The sequence below is a fragment of the Malurus melanocephalus genome, unplaced genomic scaffold, assembly GCF_030028575.1.
Source record: "Malurus melanocephalus ecotype Western Australia unplaced genomic scaffold, MMel_1.1 scaffold_294, whole genome shotgun sequence".
NCBI lineage: Eukaryota > Metazoa > Chordata > Aves > Passeriformes > Maluridae > Malurus > Malurus melanocephalus.
In genome coordinates this window covers 192674-214548 of record NW_026623526.1, presented here as the reverse complement: position 1 = coordinate 214548, position 21875 = coordinate 192674, and the positions used below count along the sequence as shown (strand labels likewise).

General features: G+C 36.7%; 1 protein-coding gene across 2 annotated transcripts in view; it reads right to left on the bottom strand.

Moving 5' to 3' along the window:
- CACNA2D1 (calcium voltage-gated channel auxiliary subunit alpha2delta 1) overlaps positions 1–21875 on the bottom strand; it is a 355899-nt gene that overhangs the window by 177083 nt on the left and 156941 nt on the right. For both annotated transcript variants that reach the window (XM_057376925.1, XM_057376926.1), the window contains exon 4: positions 10226–10285. In XM_057376925.1, coding sequence (XP_057232908.1) covers positions 10226–10285 — 60 coding nt within the window. The remainder of the gene's footprint in view (positions 1–10225; positions 10286–21875) is intronic.

Sequence of the window (21875 nt, the reverse complement as noted above, 5' to 3'; positions counted from 1 at the left end):
AAAAAAAAAAAAACCAAAAAAAACCCAAACAAAACAGCCTTCACTGCAGCAACACAGGTTTAGTACGAACTACCTGCAAATACTAGTGAAATAAAATTGAAATGTTCCATCTGAAAGGTGGGGAAGTGCTATGGCAAGACTTCCTTTATGAGAATTTTAAAATACTTTAAATCTAGAGGTCATTTAAACTATGATGSCCATAGCAAATTAGATTAAACTAAACTTGCCTGCAAGGAGAACATTCAGTCTGGTAGAAAACTTTTTCTTTCCTTAACTTTTCTTTAACTTTTTACATAGAAAAAAAACCTTGCAGACAAAGCACAAAAAGTGTTACCAGGTGAAAATAACAGAATTTTGTGCAAGTGCAGAAAAATATCAATTGAGCCAATCTCCTTAGTTTTACCGTACTCATGCATAACTCTTAAGAAAGGCAAAACTGAAGCTACCCTCTTGAGAAGTGGTAATGCCCAAAGGACAAAGACAATCCTACCTGAATTAATAATTCATCAGTGACTATTCACCCATTTTTAAAAGCAAGGATCTGGTCTGGCCATTTTTATACTTCACACATTTTCAAGAATGTTACAATTCATAGTATTTCAGTGCAATATAATTTGTGACTAACAAATGGGGAAATGAAAATGGAAWGMYAGTGTGCCCTATAAACACATGAATYACAGTCATAGAGCTGGCCCAGAGTTCTCAAGACTTGCTAAATCCTAATGTCCCTTCAATGARACCTAGAGTTTATTTACAGGATTCTGATTTGCTCATAGCTGAAAGCAAAAACTAACGGGGAAAAAAATAAAGCAAATGCTTAACAGCTACATTTCTGGCAGAATTTTTAAGCATTTCTTTTGATGCTAAGATATTGTTAATTGTGAAGAATTTCTCTGCTCTGTGTAATGCACACCTCTTGCTTTGTGACCAATTCTACAGAGATACCACTTGCAGGACACAAGAGACCCATTTTCACCTCTTGTTTAAATTCTAATGAGAATTACACTATGCTCAGGAGGTAGAAAGCTGAGAATTCATAAATCCCTTGAGAAAAATATGGCTCTTAATAAGAAGATTGTCTTGCAGTCCCAGAGCATTTGAAAGCCTATGCAAAATAAAACACCTATTAAAATTTCTACTGTATTTCAAGTGCAAAAGAGTGCAGACATCAATCATTTTATGTTCTCATCCATTGCACAACCCCCTGTTCTAGGAACACAGTTTCTTGGGAGTGTAGAGGTCTACAAACTTTTAAATATGGAAASTTTCCAGCTCCTCTGTTAGGTCCTTTTCTAAAAGTAATGAGTTTTGACAAAGACAAGCTGAATTTTCATCTAGGATCTTACAAGAATCCCAGGACCAAAGGAGTTAAGATACCAGGCTTGCATGACACCTCTAGTTTTGTCATTTGAAAAAAAAAAACAGAAGTAAATGGAGTGAAGAAACCCACAAATGCCTCCACCTCCGAAAATCTAACCCACTCATCTCAGAATTTCAGAAAAGCTCTATTTTTAATGTGAGATATTATACGTAAAAGTCCATATCTGTATATTCATAGTATTTGCTCTTTCTGCCAGGAAATATTTTTAAAATATTTGGGTCTTATTATCTTCAAAAAAAATCTCTAAGGTTTGCTATTATGAATGGCATTTCTTCTCTGAAGCAAGAATCAAACCTTTGTAATATTTTCTGCATTTCTCTAACTTAGAAGTCTGTGTCCATTATGAAAAGCTMTATTTGAATCTTATATAATTAACTTTCAGTGCATATTCAATTATACCAAGTTTTCTTCAGTTTTAATGAAAAAAAAAAAAAACCAAAACAAACTGTCTCTTCCAATTATTAAATATTGACAGCAAAGTTGATTAATTCTCCTTTTTCCAAAACACTGGTGTATTTCCTAAATTCAGGGTAAAAAGGGTTAGGATAATATATGAAGGGCAACAGGGAAATGAGTATTCGTAGGAAACTGAGGAAACCAGTCAGATCCTAGTTATACTGGCAAGGATAARTCATAGAGAAAGATATTGTTAGTTTTGAAATGAAAATATTTGACAAAAAAGCTTCCAGATAAAATACACAGCATCCTTGAAGTCCATTTCTAATTGATCTCACTGATTCACCAAAGGTAGCAAAGCAGTGCTATGAATTACTTATCTCAGAGTTACATCAGCAGCTGMATTTGAGGGTGAAAGGTAAAATGAGAAAAGTAGTTAGAGCTTCATCTGTGCCACAAATTCAATGAACTCTTAGAAAATGTGCACAATAGCAGCCTGCAGAAGGCTTTTCTTCGTGTATTGTACTTCTTGATTTTAAACTGAAGAACCTACAGGGTGTTAATAAATTGAGTACAATAGTATATCTTGCTTTTAATAAGATGTTTGTTCCGAAAGCACATTAAAGCCTCATTCAAARTGAAGGTGATAATGCATATGTATGGTGGCTTCATAATAGAAATCACACCTTTCTTTCTTTTCTTTTTACCTAGATGCTTCCCTCCACCTCTTTTTCTTTCAACTCAACTCTTTTAAATRAGTTGTCTGGTCAATAAGTAAAAAGTACATATTTGATTTTTCAGATAAAATGGAATGCTTGAAAGCCCTCAACTGTGATTGAAGGTGTTTCTTTGCTTTACTCTAAAAGCTTTYTTGGCAAGTTTCCAGCCAGTGAAGCACTTCACTGCACAGATGAGATCCTTGCAATGATTTATATTAAAAAAGTTGCACTTCTTTACTGCAGGTAAGTATACTAAGAGAGAGTAAATAACCAATAYCTAAAGACTGAAAGTCAGCTCCTCTACAGCTACACAGTTAAAATCCCTGCTTATATAGAATCTTAATTCTGATTGTACTGCTACCGCTGACTTCCTCATCAACTTTCTAATCAGTTTAAAATTCCTAAAGTGTGAAAAGCAAAAAATTATTCAAGGATTACCAGTATGATTAATCACACTAAAACTCATATTGGTGTAGTTCTCATACAGGATCATATCAGATATTTAATGGAACAACAGCATGGAAGAGTTCCTCTATGGCAGCCCACACTTTAGAGGAAAATCAATGATTTCTAGACTGAAAGACTCGCCTCAGAGAGAGTTTAAGAAGGTATAAAACTCCAGGCAAGGCAACAAGCAACTGTACTCTCCAAAGGATTTCTAATTACCTCAATTTTGGCGTATTTTTTCACTGCCTTTAAGATGTTTTCCTTTACCTAATAATGCCTGCTAGACATCTGTAAACCAGAAGGCACACTGAGATTTTTTGAAATAAGAATTCAAAGTTTAGGGGCAGGATTAYGGAGACAGGCAAGTAAACAGCACARCCTTGTTACCAGGAGGGAATGATAGACAAGTTCTGCACTAATCTGGTGATGCTCATGCTACGTTTCCAAACAGGCTTCAGCATGGGCATGCTCACAGTGGATTTCTACATGAAAACGAAACTCTCCTTACTAATGATGGAGATCCTGGGAAGCTGAGGTGAGTTTATTAAAAGGCTCTAACAAAAAGGCTCTAACTGTATCTCCTGTCTCACCTTGACAAATACTACAGAAAACTGTGCAGAAATGCTTGTTCCTGCAACACTCAGAGTAAACTTCCATGACTTAAAAAGATGTAATTTGGTAAACACGAAATAAGCATCAGAACAACCCTTAAACTCACCCAATTTCACTAAATTTGATTAATCATTGTTTCCTTTTCACTTCTCCTTCCTACTGCTCCCAGAGCACACAGGGAGAGCTTCATCCCCTGAGTGGAAAGATGTGCAAGTGCAATCACTTGGCAGAAAAAAATGTTATTTCATTCCTTTCAATGAGATAGGGCACATTTAATTTAAATTACACACAAATGAAGGTTACAGGTCACAGAAGAGGCGGTACACATCCCTTCAGAGAATAAAATATTGTCCTCCCTAAAACCTTGACCATCTGTCAATTTAAATCTGTCAATTTAAGTCAATAGTTTTGATTTTTTTTATTTTTTTTTTAAGCACAGAGGCTTTAGAAGGGTGAGGCATTATCCAAAATTAATCAAAATTAAGGGCAGATTTATTTCACTGAGATTTTGGATCAAAGCATTATGTGAAGATACAGACAGCTTTGACACTTTGCCTGTGTTTAGTRTTCTTGCAACATCCACAAAATTATAAAGTGTATACAAGTTACTAAGAAAGGACCCCAAACCTACTCTGTGCCTGTGGGGAYCAGTTCCCTGTGCCACAGGTTTGGTGCCAAATCTCAACTGTATCATTTTCCACAGATGCTCTTTGCACAAAAGAGGATTATCAGAGAGGTACAAGCTGTGAGAGAGCTGTATCCTCTCTCTGAAGAGATGAGAGAAAAAAGGATTCTAGTTTGTTTTCTTCACAGATTTTTCCTTCTTTCAAGAAACGAAATATGTTTAGCAAAATGTCTCYTTATAATGATTTTTTGTCAAAGCTGAAAATTTTGTGGTTTGTTTGTTTGTTTTCCAGCTGAGGCTTTTAAGATACAATGTTTTAGCATTGTTGTAACATCCACAATAAATTACAAACAGTCCTGAAAACATTCAAACTGCAAGATACAACAGAGCTGCCTACTACTGCTCTGCTCTTGCAGATCACTGCTTGGATCAGCTCTGGTAATAGGAGACTTGTTTTTTTCTCAGTTTTCCTTTTCATCTTCCGTTTCTTTGCTGAGAAACTTTTCACTAGTTTTATTCAGCCAAAATTTCTGCTACAAAAAAAAAAAAACCAACCAAAAAACAAAAAACCCAAACAAATCATAATTCCAAAGCAATATTGCCATGACCTTCTGTCATTATTTTTAAGCCCAGTTGGTACATGAACACCAACTGACATATCATCATAGCAAGTGCTGTCTCCGAATTACCAAGACACAGAAAAACATCATTTACACGGAAGAATATAAAAATGACATTACTGGTTAAAGGATAAGGCATACTAAAAGAATTTTTCATGTGGCWCTTTTATGTGATAATTAATTCTTAAATTCTGAGTTTCAGTCTCTGTATAAATAAGTGGATGTTAAYAGGCCATCCATACAGACTYCCCTTTCAAAATACCAATGAGATATCCCTTATGTTTATACATGTGTAAGTACAATTAATACAGCAACCCAACTGGAAACAAAATTGCTTTGGTTAACCAACCATTGCAAGTCAATCAAATGTGGTATCAAATGTAATTGTAGAAGATTCATTTGGGGAATAACAACAATTACTTCATACAGAATTCTCCCTTCCTTCTTCCAGTTTGCATACATTTTTTTCATGAGTCTCTATGCCAGAAAAATAATTGGACCATCACAAGTGTCAAAACCATCCCACCTTTCAATCTGTAGTGTACAAGAAATTTCAGACTGACAAGGCTGTTTCATTTAGATTTATTGGTTTGTACCTCTGAGTTGTAACCGCTTTAATCTAAAACATTCAAGGAGGCCTCATTTCTCCAGCTGTACAGGCACCTGGGGAATTGGGCAGCACCAATGGAATAGGAAACAGAGAATGGGATTTCTTTATGTGCCTGAAGCTAGGCACTTTTGATTTGCCTTCATAAACTTTATAAATATTCTCTTAAGACCTAACAGCTTTMTAACAGGTATTATTTTCTGGCCATTGATGTAAATTGCAGTTCAACTCTTTTAACCAACTTTGTGCTTAATCTGGAGGTAACATGTCACAGTCTATTATTCCTTTTTTTCAATTTTTTACTTAGAATACATTTGGTATTCTTGACTTTAGTTCCTAATTAATATTGCTTTGAATAACTTTGTACCTTTTGTAAATTAATTAGAAATTTCAAAAATTATTTTGATATTTAATTAACAGTGAAAAATACCCATATCCATAAGGATCTTTTTTTCTGTCACTTAGATAAAAACTAATGGTAAATATGTAAGATATGTGCTCTTAACTCATTTTAGATTTTCAAAACGTCCCGTACACATCTGGATAACCAAGTTTCATGATGGGTGAGCAACAGGGACAAAGGGTTACAGTGAGTGGGGGACACMAGGCTGGTGAGCTGTCACTAGTGGGGTTCCACAGGGCTCCATCCTCAGCCCTGTTCAACATCTTTATTAACTACCCAGACACAGGACTCAAGAGAACTAAGGCAATACAGAGCTGGGAAGGAACTGTTGACTCAGTCAAAGGCAGAGAGGTCCTGCAGAGAGGCCCTGGCACATTGGAGGGATGGGCAATCACCAACCCTATAAAGTTCAACCAGGGGAAGTGCCGGATTCTGCAGCTGGGRTGGAGCAACCCCAGCYCTGTGCATGGATTGGGGAATGAGAGAATGGAGAGCAGAGCTGGGAAAAGGGACCTGGGGGTGCTGCTCAGTGGAAAGTTGAACAYGAGGCAGCCCAGRCAGCCAGGAGGGCCAACCCTGTCCTGGGGACATCAGGCACAGCATCTCCAGCTGGGAAAGGGAGGGGATTGTCCCGCTCTGCTCTRGGCTGRGGCAGCCTCACCTCGAGTGCTGGGGGCAGTTTGGGGTGACACCATAAAAAGAAGACATTGAGCTATTAGAGAGTATCCAAAGGAGGGGCATGAGGGTGGTGAAGGGTCTGGAGGGGAYCCCTGAGGAGTGGCTGAGCTCACTTGGTCAGCCTGGAGCAGAGGAGACTGAGGGGAGACCTCAGTGTGGTCTTCAAMAACCTCACGAGGGGCAGCAGAGGGGCAGGCACTGATCTCTTCACTCTCATAATCAGTGACAGGACCCAAGGAAACAGCCTGAATCTTAGTTGGGGAAGATTTAGGTTGGATTTTAGGAAAAGGTTTTTCATCCATTGGGTGGCTGGGAATGGTCACGGCACCAAGCCTGCCAGAGTTCAAGAAGCATTTGGACAATGCTCTCAGGCACAAGGTGTGACTCTTGGGGTGTCCTGTGCAGGGCCAGGAGCTGGACTTRATGACCCAGGTGGTCCCTTCAAACTCACCATTGTCTATGATTCTACTGAACTGAAAGAAGGTAGGTTTAGATGAGGCATTAGGAAGAAATTCTTTTCTGTGAAGGTGGTGAAGCACAGCCACAGGTTTCCCAGGGAAGTTCCCTTGATTCTRTGATTTATCAAAGACCCAAAATTTAAGTTTTTCATTTTGTTTTTCATTGTTTGGTCTTCTTGAAGTAGTTGGAATTTAATATACTATAGTACTTTTAACATATTAGAAGAATTTATACTCTCATTCAATTGGAAATAGTACCTAAAACGGATTTTAGTAGATGAGKATTTGTATGTCTTTAAATAGTTTAGTTTCCTAACTGTTTTCTGAAGGACCATCAAATTTTGTTCTATAGACAATTTGGACAGTCTTTACACTAAATCATTAGGTGAAATTAAAAAAAAAAATGAGTCCATGGGGATAAATCTGGCCTTTTTCCCTGTACTAGCTTATTTCAAAAAAAACATCTCTATGATGCTGAATTTTTATCATACTGTGACCTTAACCTGCAAATAAAATCTTTAATGCTTGCACGTTTCTTTTGCCACGAACTRTGCAAAAGCCACTCATATTTAGAACAAGGTGTTAGAACAGGCACTCTGGCAGTGTTTTGAGTGACACATCCCTTGCAGCGCTGTGCAGACCTTGGTCTCACAGTCAACCTTCTTTGCCCTTCCTTTTTTGCATATATTCCACTCAATTCTGCCCATATACACTTTTCCAGAAGGAATGCTCGTGATATTTTTTGTCCTTAAAACTCCAYAGGCGATTACTCGGCTGCAATCTGACTGTCAAGGACATTGCTGATCACAAGCTCATTAGAAGCAGAAATAGCTTGTCCCATGAGTTTCTTTCTTCAGTGACTCATGTGCAATGCTGCTGGAAGGGCTTTCATCACCCAAAACCAAATCCTGGATGAGAAATTAACCTCATGCAGCATGATGCACACCATTTATAATGTTATCAGAAGTACTTTAAGAACTCTCAACTGCAGAAAAGTTTTACAGTCTATCTTCTGTTTTCCATCACAGCCATTAAGAGAATGAATCTTCAAGTGAAAATTAAGTTTATCAGAAAGATCTGTGTGCAAACTAATTTGAGCAGGCATTTTCTAAAAAGTAGGCCAGAAGAGAAGAAAGATTACTTCTGGCAAAAATGGAACAAATTAAATTATAAGAGGCTTAATACATTTATTTGAAATTTAATTGCCTAACCTAATGTCAAGGTTATTATATGGTGCACACTGTTCTGATTCAAATCCAAAACAATAAAGTACAATCTCAGTTTGCAGTTACTTTCTTATAAATGTGCATTTTTTTTTCCAATACTGACCATAGTCTTTGTCTGAACCACAACATTAATATAAAATCACATTTCCAAATTACTTTGAGATGTCTCCTTGAAAAAGAATTGTGATAAAACCTGAAGCCTCTTTGGTATAACTGACTTCTAGTGAGAAAAAAAGGGTATAAAGAAAAACAAAAGCTGAGGCAGTGTTGACATGACGCCCAAATGTATTGCAAAAGCAAAATGATTAAAATGAGATTCTGCCTGTATTCACACTGCTCTGCACCGAGTCCATCAAGCCTGCAGGTTTTGTTTTCTATTCACAAGAGAGACAGATTAGCAGAAAAGGTCACCACAGCATTCTTGTTATAGCATCTCCGTGGAATGTGCACTCTGTGTTTCCCCGTGTAGGAGAAGCAGTGCCTTTGCACAGAGCACTCTTCAAAGCAYTCAGGCTGAGTCCAGACTCTCTGTACTCCTAAAGCCACTCACTCCTGGCTGAATTATACACCCTGACCTCAAAGCTTTTTTGTCTGTTTTCACAACTTCAAGCGCCTGAGTAACACTGGATCAGAATTGTTGTGTTCACTGGTTTTGGCTGGGCTAGAATTAATTTTCTTCATCATAGCTAGCATGGGCTATATTTTGGATTTGTGCTGGAAACAGTGTTGGTAATTCTGGTGTTTTGGGTTTTTTTTTCATTTTGGTTTTTTTTTTATTGTTCAGCTGTGCTTTCACACAACCAAGGCTTTTTCAGCTTCTCACACTGCCCCACCAGTGAGGAGCTGGGGGTGCACAGCTGACCAAAGGGACAGTCCTTACCCTATGGCATCATGCTCAGCACAGAATGTTGGGGAAGAAGGAAGGGGAGGACTTTTGGAGTGAGGGTGTTTGTCTCACAAGCCATCATTAAGGGCAAAGGATGCTGCTTTCCTGGGAATGGATGAACAGCTTCCTGCTCATGGAAAGTGGTGAGGGAATTYCTCGTTTTGCTTTGGTTTTACACACAGCTTTTGCTTTACTCATAAAACTACCTTTATCTCAACCTGTGAGTTTTCTCRTTTTCACTGTTGCAATTCTCTTCCCCATCCCAATGCAGTGGGAGTGAGCAGTGCCTGTGCAGTGCTTTCTTGTCAGCTGGGGTTAAACTACAACAACATTCTTAGAAAACCATCGTGCATTTAACAGTGTGCCACTGAGATCCTCATGGCTGTGCAAACAGTCTAGGTTTCTAGCAGCACCATGCAGAAGTACCATCTGCTTTTATTTCTGTAGGAACATGTAATAAAGGCATAATAAATAACTTTGACACTTAGCAGGGAACYAGAGCCTAAAATTAAGATGCTTATAACCATGCAGCACAATATTCATTTGGCTTGATTGGTAATAAAAAAATCAATGTTCACTTATGTCACTTATTCTTCAGTAAAGGCTGAAATGACTAAAAAAGATAATTTAATGTTTGATCAGGTTAAGGGCTCTTTCAGTAGTAAAAGAGATGTTATGAAGCTATTAAAATATGAATGGGTATTCTAAAAAATAGTCTATGACTCCCAAGTCATACACATAACCTAATCCTTCTGGATATTTTTTTTTTCTTGCTTTTTTTCCCCTTCATGTAAGAAAAAGACAACTTGTAAAAATCGTTTCTATGATTCTGCTTCAGTTTTTGGAATAATCATACTTTTAACTGATAGCAACCATCACTCAGATCATTCCTGTCTGTCCTGTGATCATTCATTTTCTGTCRAAACAAACAGATGGCTTGTGTACAACTCAGAGCTACATCCCTGGGTCTATGAGCTTCTGAAGGGAAAAGTTCACTTTATTCTCTAGACACCCTGACTGAGACTGTTTACTGAATTAAATAAAAGGCAAATCACAGTCAATGACTCCTTCCGTAGTAGATACACAAACAACATATTTGAAAGACTACAGTTAACATTTCAAAGAGGAAAATTCAAGAAGGTCAAAAGGAGAAAAACTGAAACTTACCCCAAACTCATCCCTCCACTGATGTGATGCTTGGTACTTCTCTGCTTCTTTAGCAAGGCGCTGWAAAACAGAGAGAGGATAAAAATTTTAGTCTTTACTGATTCTTCACATAGAAGTCTTTCTCCTTTGCTTTTTCATACACATGCTTTCTCTCTATAAACTTTATAGAACTATGCTTTTTTTCACTTACTTAAAAATTACGTATATTTCAATAAAGGTGAACCATCTCATCTAAAAAATGCTATTTTCTTTATAATTTGATATTTAAGTACTGTAATGCATTAGAAAAGTTAACCCTCACTCCAATGTAATTAAGATCTAGTTAAGTTCAAAATCCATCAACATAATGCTGAAAATACTTTCTCCTTACACATATTACCTTGTCTTATGCACATTAATCTACCATCCAATGACAAGTACATATTAAAACATTAAAACCATTTTATGGACATTTGTTTCTCCATTATATCATTTAGCTTTAATTATAGAAACTACCGACAGCCCTGTGATTATTAGGGACATGTAAAACATCAGTAATTTGGGACTAGCTGKACTCCAATCTCATGGATTGAATTAGCAGCTGAAGAGCAACAGGAATGCTCCCAGAGGGCATTTCCTCCATATTTATTACTTTGAATAAAATCCAGTCTTTCCACTTAGCCCCGTAGGAAGCAAAGCACAGTGTACAGGAATTTTCTCTTTCAAATCAATCCCTTGTACAGACACATCCATTAGAATGGATGATGTGTTCCTCCTCATACAAAACTTGAAGTCATGGAAAAAAAGACATTTGGATGCACTTCTTAGAAGTTTACTGCAATTCTGCATACAGAATTTGCCAAGGTAATGCATGTTCTCCAGTGAGCCACACACAGATCCCCCATCCCTGGAGGCAAGCACCCATCCCTGAAGCAAGCCAGCTCACTGTGAAGAAGCAGCCACCTGATGTGAATGTAGCTCATGTGGACTCAGCCATGCCCTAATTGTTGAGTGACTAACTCTTACAAGTAAATTCTTTCACGGCCCAATAAAAATTTTAGCAACTGTTTTTAAGGAGCCATGGTCCCTTTCTAACAGACATAGCCTGACTGTATCCACCAGAAGAGTAGGGATGAAAATGCTTACTGTGAAATGATAAGTCTGATCATCCTTTTAATATTAATRTCCCTACACRAAATGAACTGCAGGTCTAAGTCAAMTTTTCTGTTGAGTCACCTTGTCAGTTCTCACTAACAACCAAAAGGAATATGACCAAAAAGCCCATGACCTCAGACCTGCCCCAGATTGCAACTGCCTGTGCTACCTCWTCCCCAGGGCAATCCCTCTCCCCACTCTAACAACCACCAGGATGACACATTTCACAAATCAGAACTTAGGATCTTTTCTTTATTTTTAGGTTTCTAATCATTCTATAAAACCAGAAAATACCTCAATAAACCTGTGTGCTCTAATGCCACAAAATGTGTCCCCACTCAATTGTTTCATTGTCAATTCAAATGAYTCTTAGCTAACAGAAAGCCACCAGCACCTTACAGGCACTGCCCACTGGAGGAACCTCCACAGTAGCCAAGTACCACAATAACCAAAGGAAAGCTATGATATAATTTCAGGCATTATAGTGAGAAAATGCACAGTCCAACTCTTGACTGCACTGGACAAACATCTACAGTATTGTAATTTTTTTTTGTAATATCCTAGAAGAACTTTGTCCATCTAATTCATTCACTCAATCTAGACAGCTCCGCATCTACATTTGTATATCCTCCAATAAATTCAAGCTGATTAAATAATATTTCACCAGATTGTAGCAAAGCAATATAACGCTTACTATACATGTAAATAGCTGCAGTTAACAGTGCTCTCAGATTTCCTTCATGCTCTGCTCCATTGCCTTAAGGTACTCAGGAAAYAACAAAAGACCGAAGAACCCAAATGCACAAACTGATAGATGCATTATGGAGAGAAATATACACTGATCATTAGGACTATCAGGAATTTTCCATGGAAAGAACTGCAGCCATGCTTGAAATTCCTCAGCTCCACTGACAGATTTCTCAGCTAACCTGCACAATGAAGTCGAATGCTTAAAGCACTTCTTTTTTTTAAAGTAAATGTTGTTTTGGGTTGTTTTCTCCTGTCACACATAAAGGAAAAAAAATCCCTCGCAGAATAGGTATTATATTCTTATTCTTAAGAATTTTTCAGTCAGGTTTCACTTCAAACCCATCCCAACTGCCMAAGCAACCTTCTAAAAAAAACCCTACATGCAACATCTACATTGCTTTATACCTTAAAATGGCCTTCAAAATGAGAAAATGTCATTTGGGGCATGTGTACAGACCTCTGTTAAACATAATCAACCCCATGCAGAATTCCAAACAAATTAATTAGAAACAGTAATAACCAATGAGAAAAGAGCTGTTCCTTGACTCCTAGAACAGCAAACCCAACACCATAATGGAAATACACGTGACAACAAGACATGACCATGCATAGAGGCTCCAGCAACTGGCTGAGACAGCTTTTTTACTTCTTCATCACTCTTTATTTTTTTATATAGAAGAATCTCTGCATTTTGCTCTACTGTGTAAAAAATCAGTATTTTTTGGTTGTTGTTCCAGTTATTTGATAAATCTTTAAAAAAATTATCTGAAATTTCTCCAATACTTCAGCTGGAATGTACATTTAGATATGTTAAATATGTACTTCCCAGTCAACACTCCACGGCCAAAAACAGCCGGACAGTTAAGCAAACTCAAGTTATTCATGCCTTTTATCATGACACAAGGAGAGACTCATTTTTCATCTCTCCAAGAAATCATGCCTGCTTCCTTCTGAGGTATGCAAATAGGTCTGGCCTTCCTTGTTTTGATGGAAGATTCTCTGGAGAATCCCAACAGAGAAGCTGCGCAACAGCCGGCTGACACCTGGCACTTCCCATTTTCTCTCTCATTACAATGAAGGTTTAGGATGGCAACAGCTTCTTTAACACCATGGCCCACTGCAGCTCCCTACAGATTTCTCCAGCAAATACTAAAATGCCAAGATTAAAATGTTTATGTTTAAGAAAATAAGAAGAAATGGTTTAAAACAATATTCCTGTATATTAGCATTTAAAGATTTCTTCCTCCATGCCTCTATACTGTGTGCTGTGAGCATGAATGCTGTGAGATGTCCTTTCCTCCTTAAACAAAGATCTATTTAATATCATCTTTTTGGATACGGAGTATGAAAAACAGAAAGACACTAAAAAGGGAAAAAGAAAAAAAAAAAAAAAAAAAAAAAAAAACCTAACATGTAACAGAAATGTTCTGGCTTATTTTTAAAGAACCCTACTTTGTGCAGTCTGCTGGAGAACACAGATTTACTCTGAAGTAGTAAATAAATTGAGAAACCATGACCAGGGAGAGAGGGCTGCAAAGGCTAACAGAATGCTGCAGCTTCTATTCATGTGCCTTTGGAGGGTGCCCGATAGCTGAGAGAGGCTGATTCTAAGTGAGGGATCAAAAGAGCTGATGCCATATTTAGCCAGTACAACTGACATGGTAGCTTTAGTCAGATTTAAGGTGCTTGGACACACTGTGATTAAACAAGTGATTTGTTTATTAAATTTTCCTAGATTAAACTATTACTTCTATTTTTTTTTCATTTTAAACTTTTTTTTTTTTTTAAATCATTAATGAGAACCATTCTGTTTATTTCTAAGTAGGGTGCAGAGTGCATTATGCATTATTTTCAGGAATTTTCATGACACTAAGCTCATAAATTAAAAAAACAAACAAACAACAACAAAAAAAAATTATCCCTTGAAAAACAGTCACTGCCCACAAATAAGTATTTTTAATCAAACTCTGAAAAGAGTGAAGAGTTATCTTCCACTAGATTTTCTTGTATCTTTCAAAGAGAAAGGTTACCCTTAAAGGAAAACAGCTACTGAAAAACTAGGTAAGGTGCAAGTGTTATTCACTCCCCTGTCTATGAACCTTCCTCAGACTTTTAAAGGGATTATAAAAGAGTATACAAACACAGACACAAACACAAATAACAGAAAAGCAAGACAGCAACAAAAAAGATCCAAAGCCCAGCTGCTTGTCAGTCTCAAAACCCTCCATTTTTGAAGGTCTTGTCCCCAGTTTCCAAGTTCATGTCACTGTCTCTGAAAGGCAGCCTTTGATGCAGCACAGACTGCAAGAATCTTTATCTGATCTGTAAAGATCAACTCCCCAGAAGGCCTATTCATCTTCCAGCCTTCAGTTTTTTGCGTATATGTCATATTTTTATCTCCTCCTAGACAGCACAGGGTTCTGCCAGCAAATAGCCCAATTAAAATTTGATCCCGTATGATAGTTCTTAGAAGTTGGCACTGATAATAAYTATCACCACAAAAGCTGATCTAGATTTGATAAAGCTGAGGCATWTCAGTTTGGATAAGACAGTCCCAAGCATAGAACAATGTCTTAGATTGAACCAAAGATATGCCTAGTTTTGCTGATCTAAATTGTAAAGACAAGTTTTAATATTTCCTCTTTCAAGGAAATTTGTTTGCTTTTAAAAATATTTGGATTGCTAAACTGAAGAACAAAAGTTTCCATGATAATTCATATTTCCCTATGTCAAGTAAGGACACTTTTTCCTAAGTTTTGCTGTATTCCATTATGTAAATGCCATCATCTTCAGCATAAGTGTTACCAGAATTTAAACTTTTTTTTAAATATTGTGACAAACCACAGGTTTTTGCTGATCTGCAGCTTGGTTATATTTTAGGTATTTACACTGCAAAGTCACAGCTTCTCTTTACTCTGACATCTGCTGTGCCACATGATGGTAATGTGATCYGTGCTCTGTTAATGAGGATATCTGAAGCATATAAGGTCACAGAAAGACTATGTTTATAATTGGTCTCCCATATTCTGTAGAGAATTTGTGTGTTGCACTCCTCAGCTGCTCTCTGGGGACATTTTCACTTTTGTCATCTAAGGCAGCAGTTGAGTCATTTCATGTGGAAAAAGGGTACCTAGATGTCTGCTGATATTGTGATACTTACCAAAGCATTCAGATAAAATCACTGGCCTAAATCTATACATAATTTAGGAAAATCAGGAATTAGCACCACTTTTTGAGAAGCTAATGTTATTACACTCTGGACAACAGCTCAAAGCAACACCTCAACTCTTGTTTTCCACTCTATAAACAAATAACAGCAACCTAAAATGCTAAATTTGTTTTTTTCCAATTCAGCTGTAGATTACAAAACTCTACTTATTTAAGCAGCAAGCAGAAAATTACTTTTCATAGTTTGTGTGCCTTTCTAATGCATTTCAAGCCATTTTTTCTTTATTTATATGAAGAGTAATTCTATTTTAGAACTTCTTTATCAGGTTTTCTAACAAGATGACCTCATATCCAATTATGCCATGTTGGCTAAAAAGAAACCTCGTGGAAAAAAATTATTATCACCTTCAACAAATTCAGAAGACAGGCCTTTAAAGGATTTCAGTATCTGTTAATAGCCATAGTGAAAATCATTCTTTATGATTCAAGACAACCTTTACTCATATATTTTACTTAAATGAAAGAAGCAAAAAATAAGGCTGATTCTGTRCAGAGAACTTTCACTTTTCTCATGATTTTCTAGTTCCAAAGCAAATCAAGGCACCGGTCTAAATAAGATCAGAAATCAATGAAAATCAAATCTGAACAATAGTACTTGACATTACAGTATTGCAGGTGAAGTTAAGTTTTTCTGACGTAACTAAACACATTTATTTTAACAGAGAAAACTGAAATAGGGATGCTCTAAATTAATACATCCCACATATGCTTTTGACATCTAAAATGTCACGTGCAATCACCTGTCACTGAAAAAAGTGTCATATAAGAAAAGCAAAAAAGGACAAAACCAAAAGAACATTTGTCACAGTAACACTTTTCCATTACATAAAAGCCTGCCCTTCTCTAAAACATGAACTCGAAATAGCTCCTCTCTTCTATTTGTTCCTTTCTTTTAATGTATTTAAGAATTTTGCTAACGCTGGTGAATYAACAAAAAGAGAAGACAAAAGTAGCATAGTGGCAGTACTTCTTGTCCTAAAAGAGTGCTGAAAGAGCCTTTCAAATATACTATATYRGGATTCTCAGYTAAGTTTTAGTAAGAATCTAAAACYTGTCAGAAGTAGTCAAGTGCACAGRTAYTGTCWAACAGTTTTTGTTTCCGTCCTGAAAACAAATCACAAAAGAGCTGTAGTCATATATACCACTGAAAGACATCACTGGGGARTGAGTAACTAAGTAAATAACAAAGTAAGCTAAATCCCATACATTTACACTCCTGAAAAAAGTGGTAGCATATGCACTTAGGATTATGCACAGCCTGCCGAAGTTGCAGGGGCAATTRTAAGTTTGTAGCTGTCTGAAAACTTACTGGTTTCACCTCAGCTTTATCTCTAATGTCCACAATCATAACCAGAACTAGTAAGACCATTGGTGTAATGGACCACTGAATAAAAGGAACCACACATGAACAGTTAMAGGGAAAAATGAACCACAGGTCCAAAGTCATTGCTGGAGGACACCTGAGTGCCAGAGAATAGAACACATCAAACATGKCCACAACAAGGAATGGAGGAAACATAAATTTGTCTTCTGTGACTGGAGCACTGAACCCAGYCCATGAGTCATGACATATTATTTGTGTGAAATATTTTACACGCTTAATAGGGTGCAACATGGGTGTAGAAATTGATTATGTTCAACTATTATTAAACAGCAAAAAGGAATGTAGTAAATTCTCATCAGAAGGTAGAGAAGCTGCATTTCCACATCTGCGGGGAGAGGGAAGGAGGGAGGAAGTAAGTTCAGATCCCAAGCCAGAGTATGTTTCTAGGATGTCTGCAATCAGGAGATTTGAGAAGTTGGGCAATATTTTGACAGCTTGATACTGCCAAAAATATTCYAGGAGACAAGGGGGTACGACAGAGAGAGCTGTGGATAAAGGCATGAAGAAAAACTATTAGAAGAGCAAGATAGTCTGTCAAATGCATCTTGACATCTACCAGTGAAATCTTACTGGAGTGGTGTATAAAAATAGCAGAAGACCATTTCTTTTAAAACATAATTTATCCTTCTCATTTGTGGAGTTTTAAACCCCTTAGAGCTTATTACATTTTMATTTCTGATAATTCATATGCCTTAAATGTAAGTCACATGAATGTTATATTTTTAAACAGGCTCAAAGTGAAGGACACAYGCTGAAACCATTAGRGTGAAATTGCCAACTGCTCCAACAAATCTCAAATTGCATAACACCACCAGCTCCAGCTCACTGCTTGCCTTAGGAAACTCTTCTGAGCTTCACAGCTGAGCTACTAACTTCACAGGCATGATCAGAAGATGACATGCATATTGAGTAGGCGTGCCATGTTACCCTGGTTTTGTTGGTTTTTTTTCACTTCATTTCGAGCAACTCAAGGAGAACTCAGAACTACATAGATTTATCTTCTGAAATATCAAAATTAACTTGCCTCAAAAGAAGTATTCTAAGATGTCAAAAAGGTAATTTTCCTACAACTTAAAAAGATTWAATTGACACAGTTCAGCTTATTTTCCATCTCCTTTAACACCTCCTAAGTATCCAGTTACAACAAACAAACAAACAAACAAAAAACAAAAACAAAAACTAAAAAAAAAAACCAGACCAAACAACCACAAAATACAAACGTTCAATTTATACATGTTAGCAGATTCATTGAAATCTGACTTAATATCCAAATGGGAACAGACACAAGTGAAACATGCACATGCCTTATTTTAAAGAGAAATGCAGGAAAACAACAAGTAAGTATCTCCTTGCAAAATACAAGGAGAAGAAAACATTGATATTGGCTGRCATCACTTACGCAAGAAAAACACTAAAGAAGTCAGTTACCTTTATTCAAACAGGGGATGCATCAGCAGTTGCATCTTGTCTCATTATATAATCAAACGAGAACAACAAATTTCCCAGAATGGTAAAGTTTCATACGAGTTTAATAACAAYATATCAAATAATATCAGTTTACTTTCAATACAGATCAATAACAATATTAAATACACATTGAATATTCAAAACACTGTCTTAAGCATTGCTTTGGCACAAAATTGTAGCTTCTGCTACAATGACAGCAGTGGAGTTCAGCTAGGTAGGAAACACTAAATATAGAGAAGTGTAGTGAGTTCTAGATTTACTCACACTTTTTGTRCTACAAAGGACATTTAGATGTAATGCTGTTGTAATCCCAAAAGAAGATCATAAAGCTGGAGATTTAAAATCTCTGCTGAATTGATAGGCAAATATCTTTTTTGGCCATGTCACCAGAAACAGCATTRAGCTCTCTCAGAGTTGGATGAGTATTTATTGAAAGAAGAGCAAAATTCAGAACTTCCAAAAATAACAGGAGTGAACAGAGCTCATTATCRTCTCTTCCTCTGCAGAACAGGGCTGAAACATTTTATTTCATTAAGGTTTATTTCATAACCTAAACTATAATGACAAATTCCCAAGTAGTTAATGATTTATAATAAAATCAAGATAGCACTGAAATTGCAGCAGCATTTCAAGAAATGCGCCTATGAACAATGCAACTTTAGTAATATTAAAATCTGAGTTTGAATGGTGGAACTAAAGTATGAATTTTAGAAAAATTAAGAATAGAATGTTCATCTCAGTTTTCAGATGTATAAAAYAAAATAATGAATTTGAATTATTACAAGTATGTTGGAAAATTAATCCACTTCTTAAACACATGTATATATATGTTTCAAGCTACAGCTGAGTAACAAATGCAGCTTTAACAAGGCAAGATAGTGCCTCAACAGCTTTGCATGTCAGGGRAAAAATAGAGCAGGTGGTGGGTTATAGCTGCTGAATAATCAACTTGATCTCATCAGCAGTCAGGGGGTGAGAGCCAAGGAAACATGTTACTGTTGGCAACAGCAGAAACAAATGATACATTAATACTGCATGCTATTTTCAGGCAACATTTCCCTAATGGAAGTAATTCTAGTCAAAAGAAATAGAACGTGTTTAACTGTGAGTCGCTGAGAAAACTGAGTACAAAGGAAAATGACCTTCCCCTGGCAAAGAGTTACAGCAATCTTTATWTTCCCAGAGATGTTGTGTCAGTCATGACAGCAATGCTGGAAACACATCCCTGACAAAGCCTGGCTTTGACCCCGGGGAACAGGACACCCAAAGCCCCCTCACTTGTTCCTCATCACACAGAGTGTAACAAAACGCTGCTTCTAAACTTTCCCAAATATATCTTAAAAGAAGTGTTACACTCTCTCATTCTCCCKCTGCTGGACAGGGTCAAGTTTTAACGTTCAGGTGTAGCCATGACAAGTTTTTAAAAACAATTCAGGTCCTTTGTAAAWCATACCTTTTTTATAAACAGCTACAGGGTATTTACTAAGTTCTTATGCTCCAACAAAGTATTCTTTCATAGTGTAATACAAAAACACCTTAAAATTAAAATTAGATAAGAATGCAAGGTGAGAATGCTGAAAATKATATATTTTACATTTCCATTGTGTTGGTCATGATTTCACTTCAGCACCTTTTGTCACGTATATGCCACATATTGGACAATTCAAGACCTCTTTGTTCCTGGCAGCATAGTCTCTTTCAGTGCATTATTGTGATTATAAAGCAGTTTAACATCRTATTTCTGAAGTATAAGACCTTTAAATGGAATTATATGGGAAAAAAAAAATCTTTCATTGTAAAATCTCCAGCTTTAATGCATATTGTCATGGCTGCAGAAGTATTTAATTACTTTTCACATCCACTGTGAAGTAAATGTTGTTAATTTTATTTAACATATAAAGGAAAGCAAAGCAAAAGAGTGACATGATGCCACCAAAGTCACGCAAAATATTCCTGTTAGGTGCTAGCAACCCCTAAGTCCGTAAAATTTATCCCCTGGGTAAATTCATGGTATTCTCCTTTCAGTTATTTTCCTCCCTTTTCTATGACTATGTACATGACCTATAGCTATTCTTAAGTAGTGTATTTGATTGGCTGTCTTAATGACTAATATACATATTTGAATCAACATTCAAACCACAATTTTCCTTCCAATTAAAAAAAAAAAAAGATTGTTTTTAGTGTTACTCACACAGGTGACACATTTGAGAACTATTACAAGAGGTTTGGGTTTATGTATGATGACTTCCACCAAAAGGTGTTTAATTAAGATGTCTCACACTTTTCTCTGTATGAAAATCTAATTGCCACCTTCTAGCTCAAAGAACACAATCAAGAAGCATTATCCCACCTCAAAACTGTCTAAGCATCTTCCTCACGTCACTTTCACATCTGGTGTTACTTTATTTTATTTTTCAGTCCTGCAAGCTTCTTTTCTATAAAGGTAATATACTGAACCAGAAAATTTATTATCACCCTCCTCCAAAAAGTTTGGGTTCTTTTTATTCCAGATAGAGCTACTTAGTAAAAATCATTATCAGAATCAAACTGTGAATAGCAGACCGAAATAANAAAAAAAAAAAAAAAAAAAAAAAAAAAAAAAAAAAAAAAAAAAAAAAAAAAAAAAAAAAAAAAAAAAAAAAAAGGTAAACTAAACACCCATGTCAAGAATGTCACAGTACAAGTAAAGTAAAACCTGGCAGTGCCTTGACAAACTGGATATTTGATGCACCTAACTCTGTGTGATGCAGTTGACTGCAGCTGATTTGAGTTGCACTTAAAAACTCTGYCCACAAGGAAGAATTTCTTCCACAGTCCTGTTAAATGGCAAGTTAGATAGCAGAGGTGATTTTCAGAAATCAGTATGAATCTTAAATTGAGATACCTGAGCTGATACATAAGGGACTGGCAGATGGCTAAAGATTTAGAGGTTTTTTTTAACCCAGCAGGATGTTCTTGTAGGATTTAATGGAATTGCATTGARGCCATATTCTTTTGGAATGCTGGAAAACAGGTAAGTTTTTTAAGTGGAAAGGCAGATTCTTCTGGGCACTTYCCTGTCACATGAAACATTAAGTTTTGAGAAGTCAGACACTTTGGGCCCTCATTTAGGTCATGGGCAGCACTGAAATGCTGAACCTCTACTATCGGAGCTGAAAAGTGACTCAATGCTAAGGAAAAAAATGTCTTATATTTCCACACAAACCCAGCCTCTAGATTTTGGTGTGCACACTGCATTAGTGAAGACTAAAAATGCACCTTCATGTTGAACAGACAATAACTTTTGACTCATCACCAACCATAGGATCAATGACAAATGACAGTCAAGCACATTCACTTGCATATACAGCAAAAATTCCAAGCATAAAAACCCCAACCTTAARGCCTTATTAAATTAAATTACAGCCAAATTCAACCAGACAGTGACCTCTTCATCTGTACCCTGTGGCCAGGTGGTTTTAGCTAAGTTGACTGAAGGGGGAAATGAATGGATACAGTACAGAAATTTGGAGACCCAGGTGAGAAGTGACAACAGGAATCCCTTCYACCACACTGATGATAATATCACTGCTTAGAGCTCTGGTTTACAAAAGCACACACTGACACTCCTTGTCAGCTGAACAGTTACATGGCTCAGCTGTGTCAGGTTAAAGAGAAGATGAAAAATAAGGAAATTTAACTTTATTT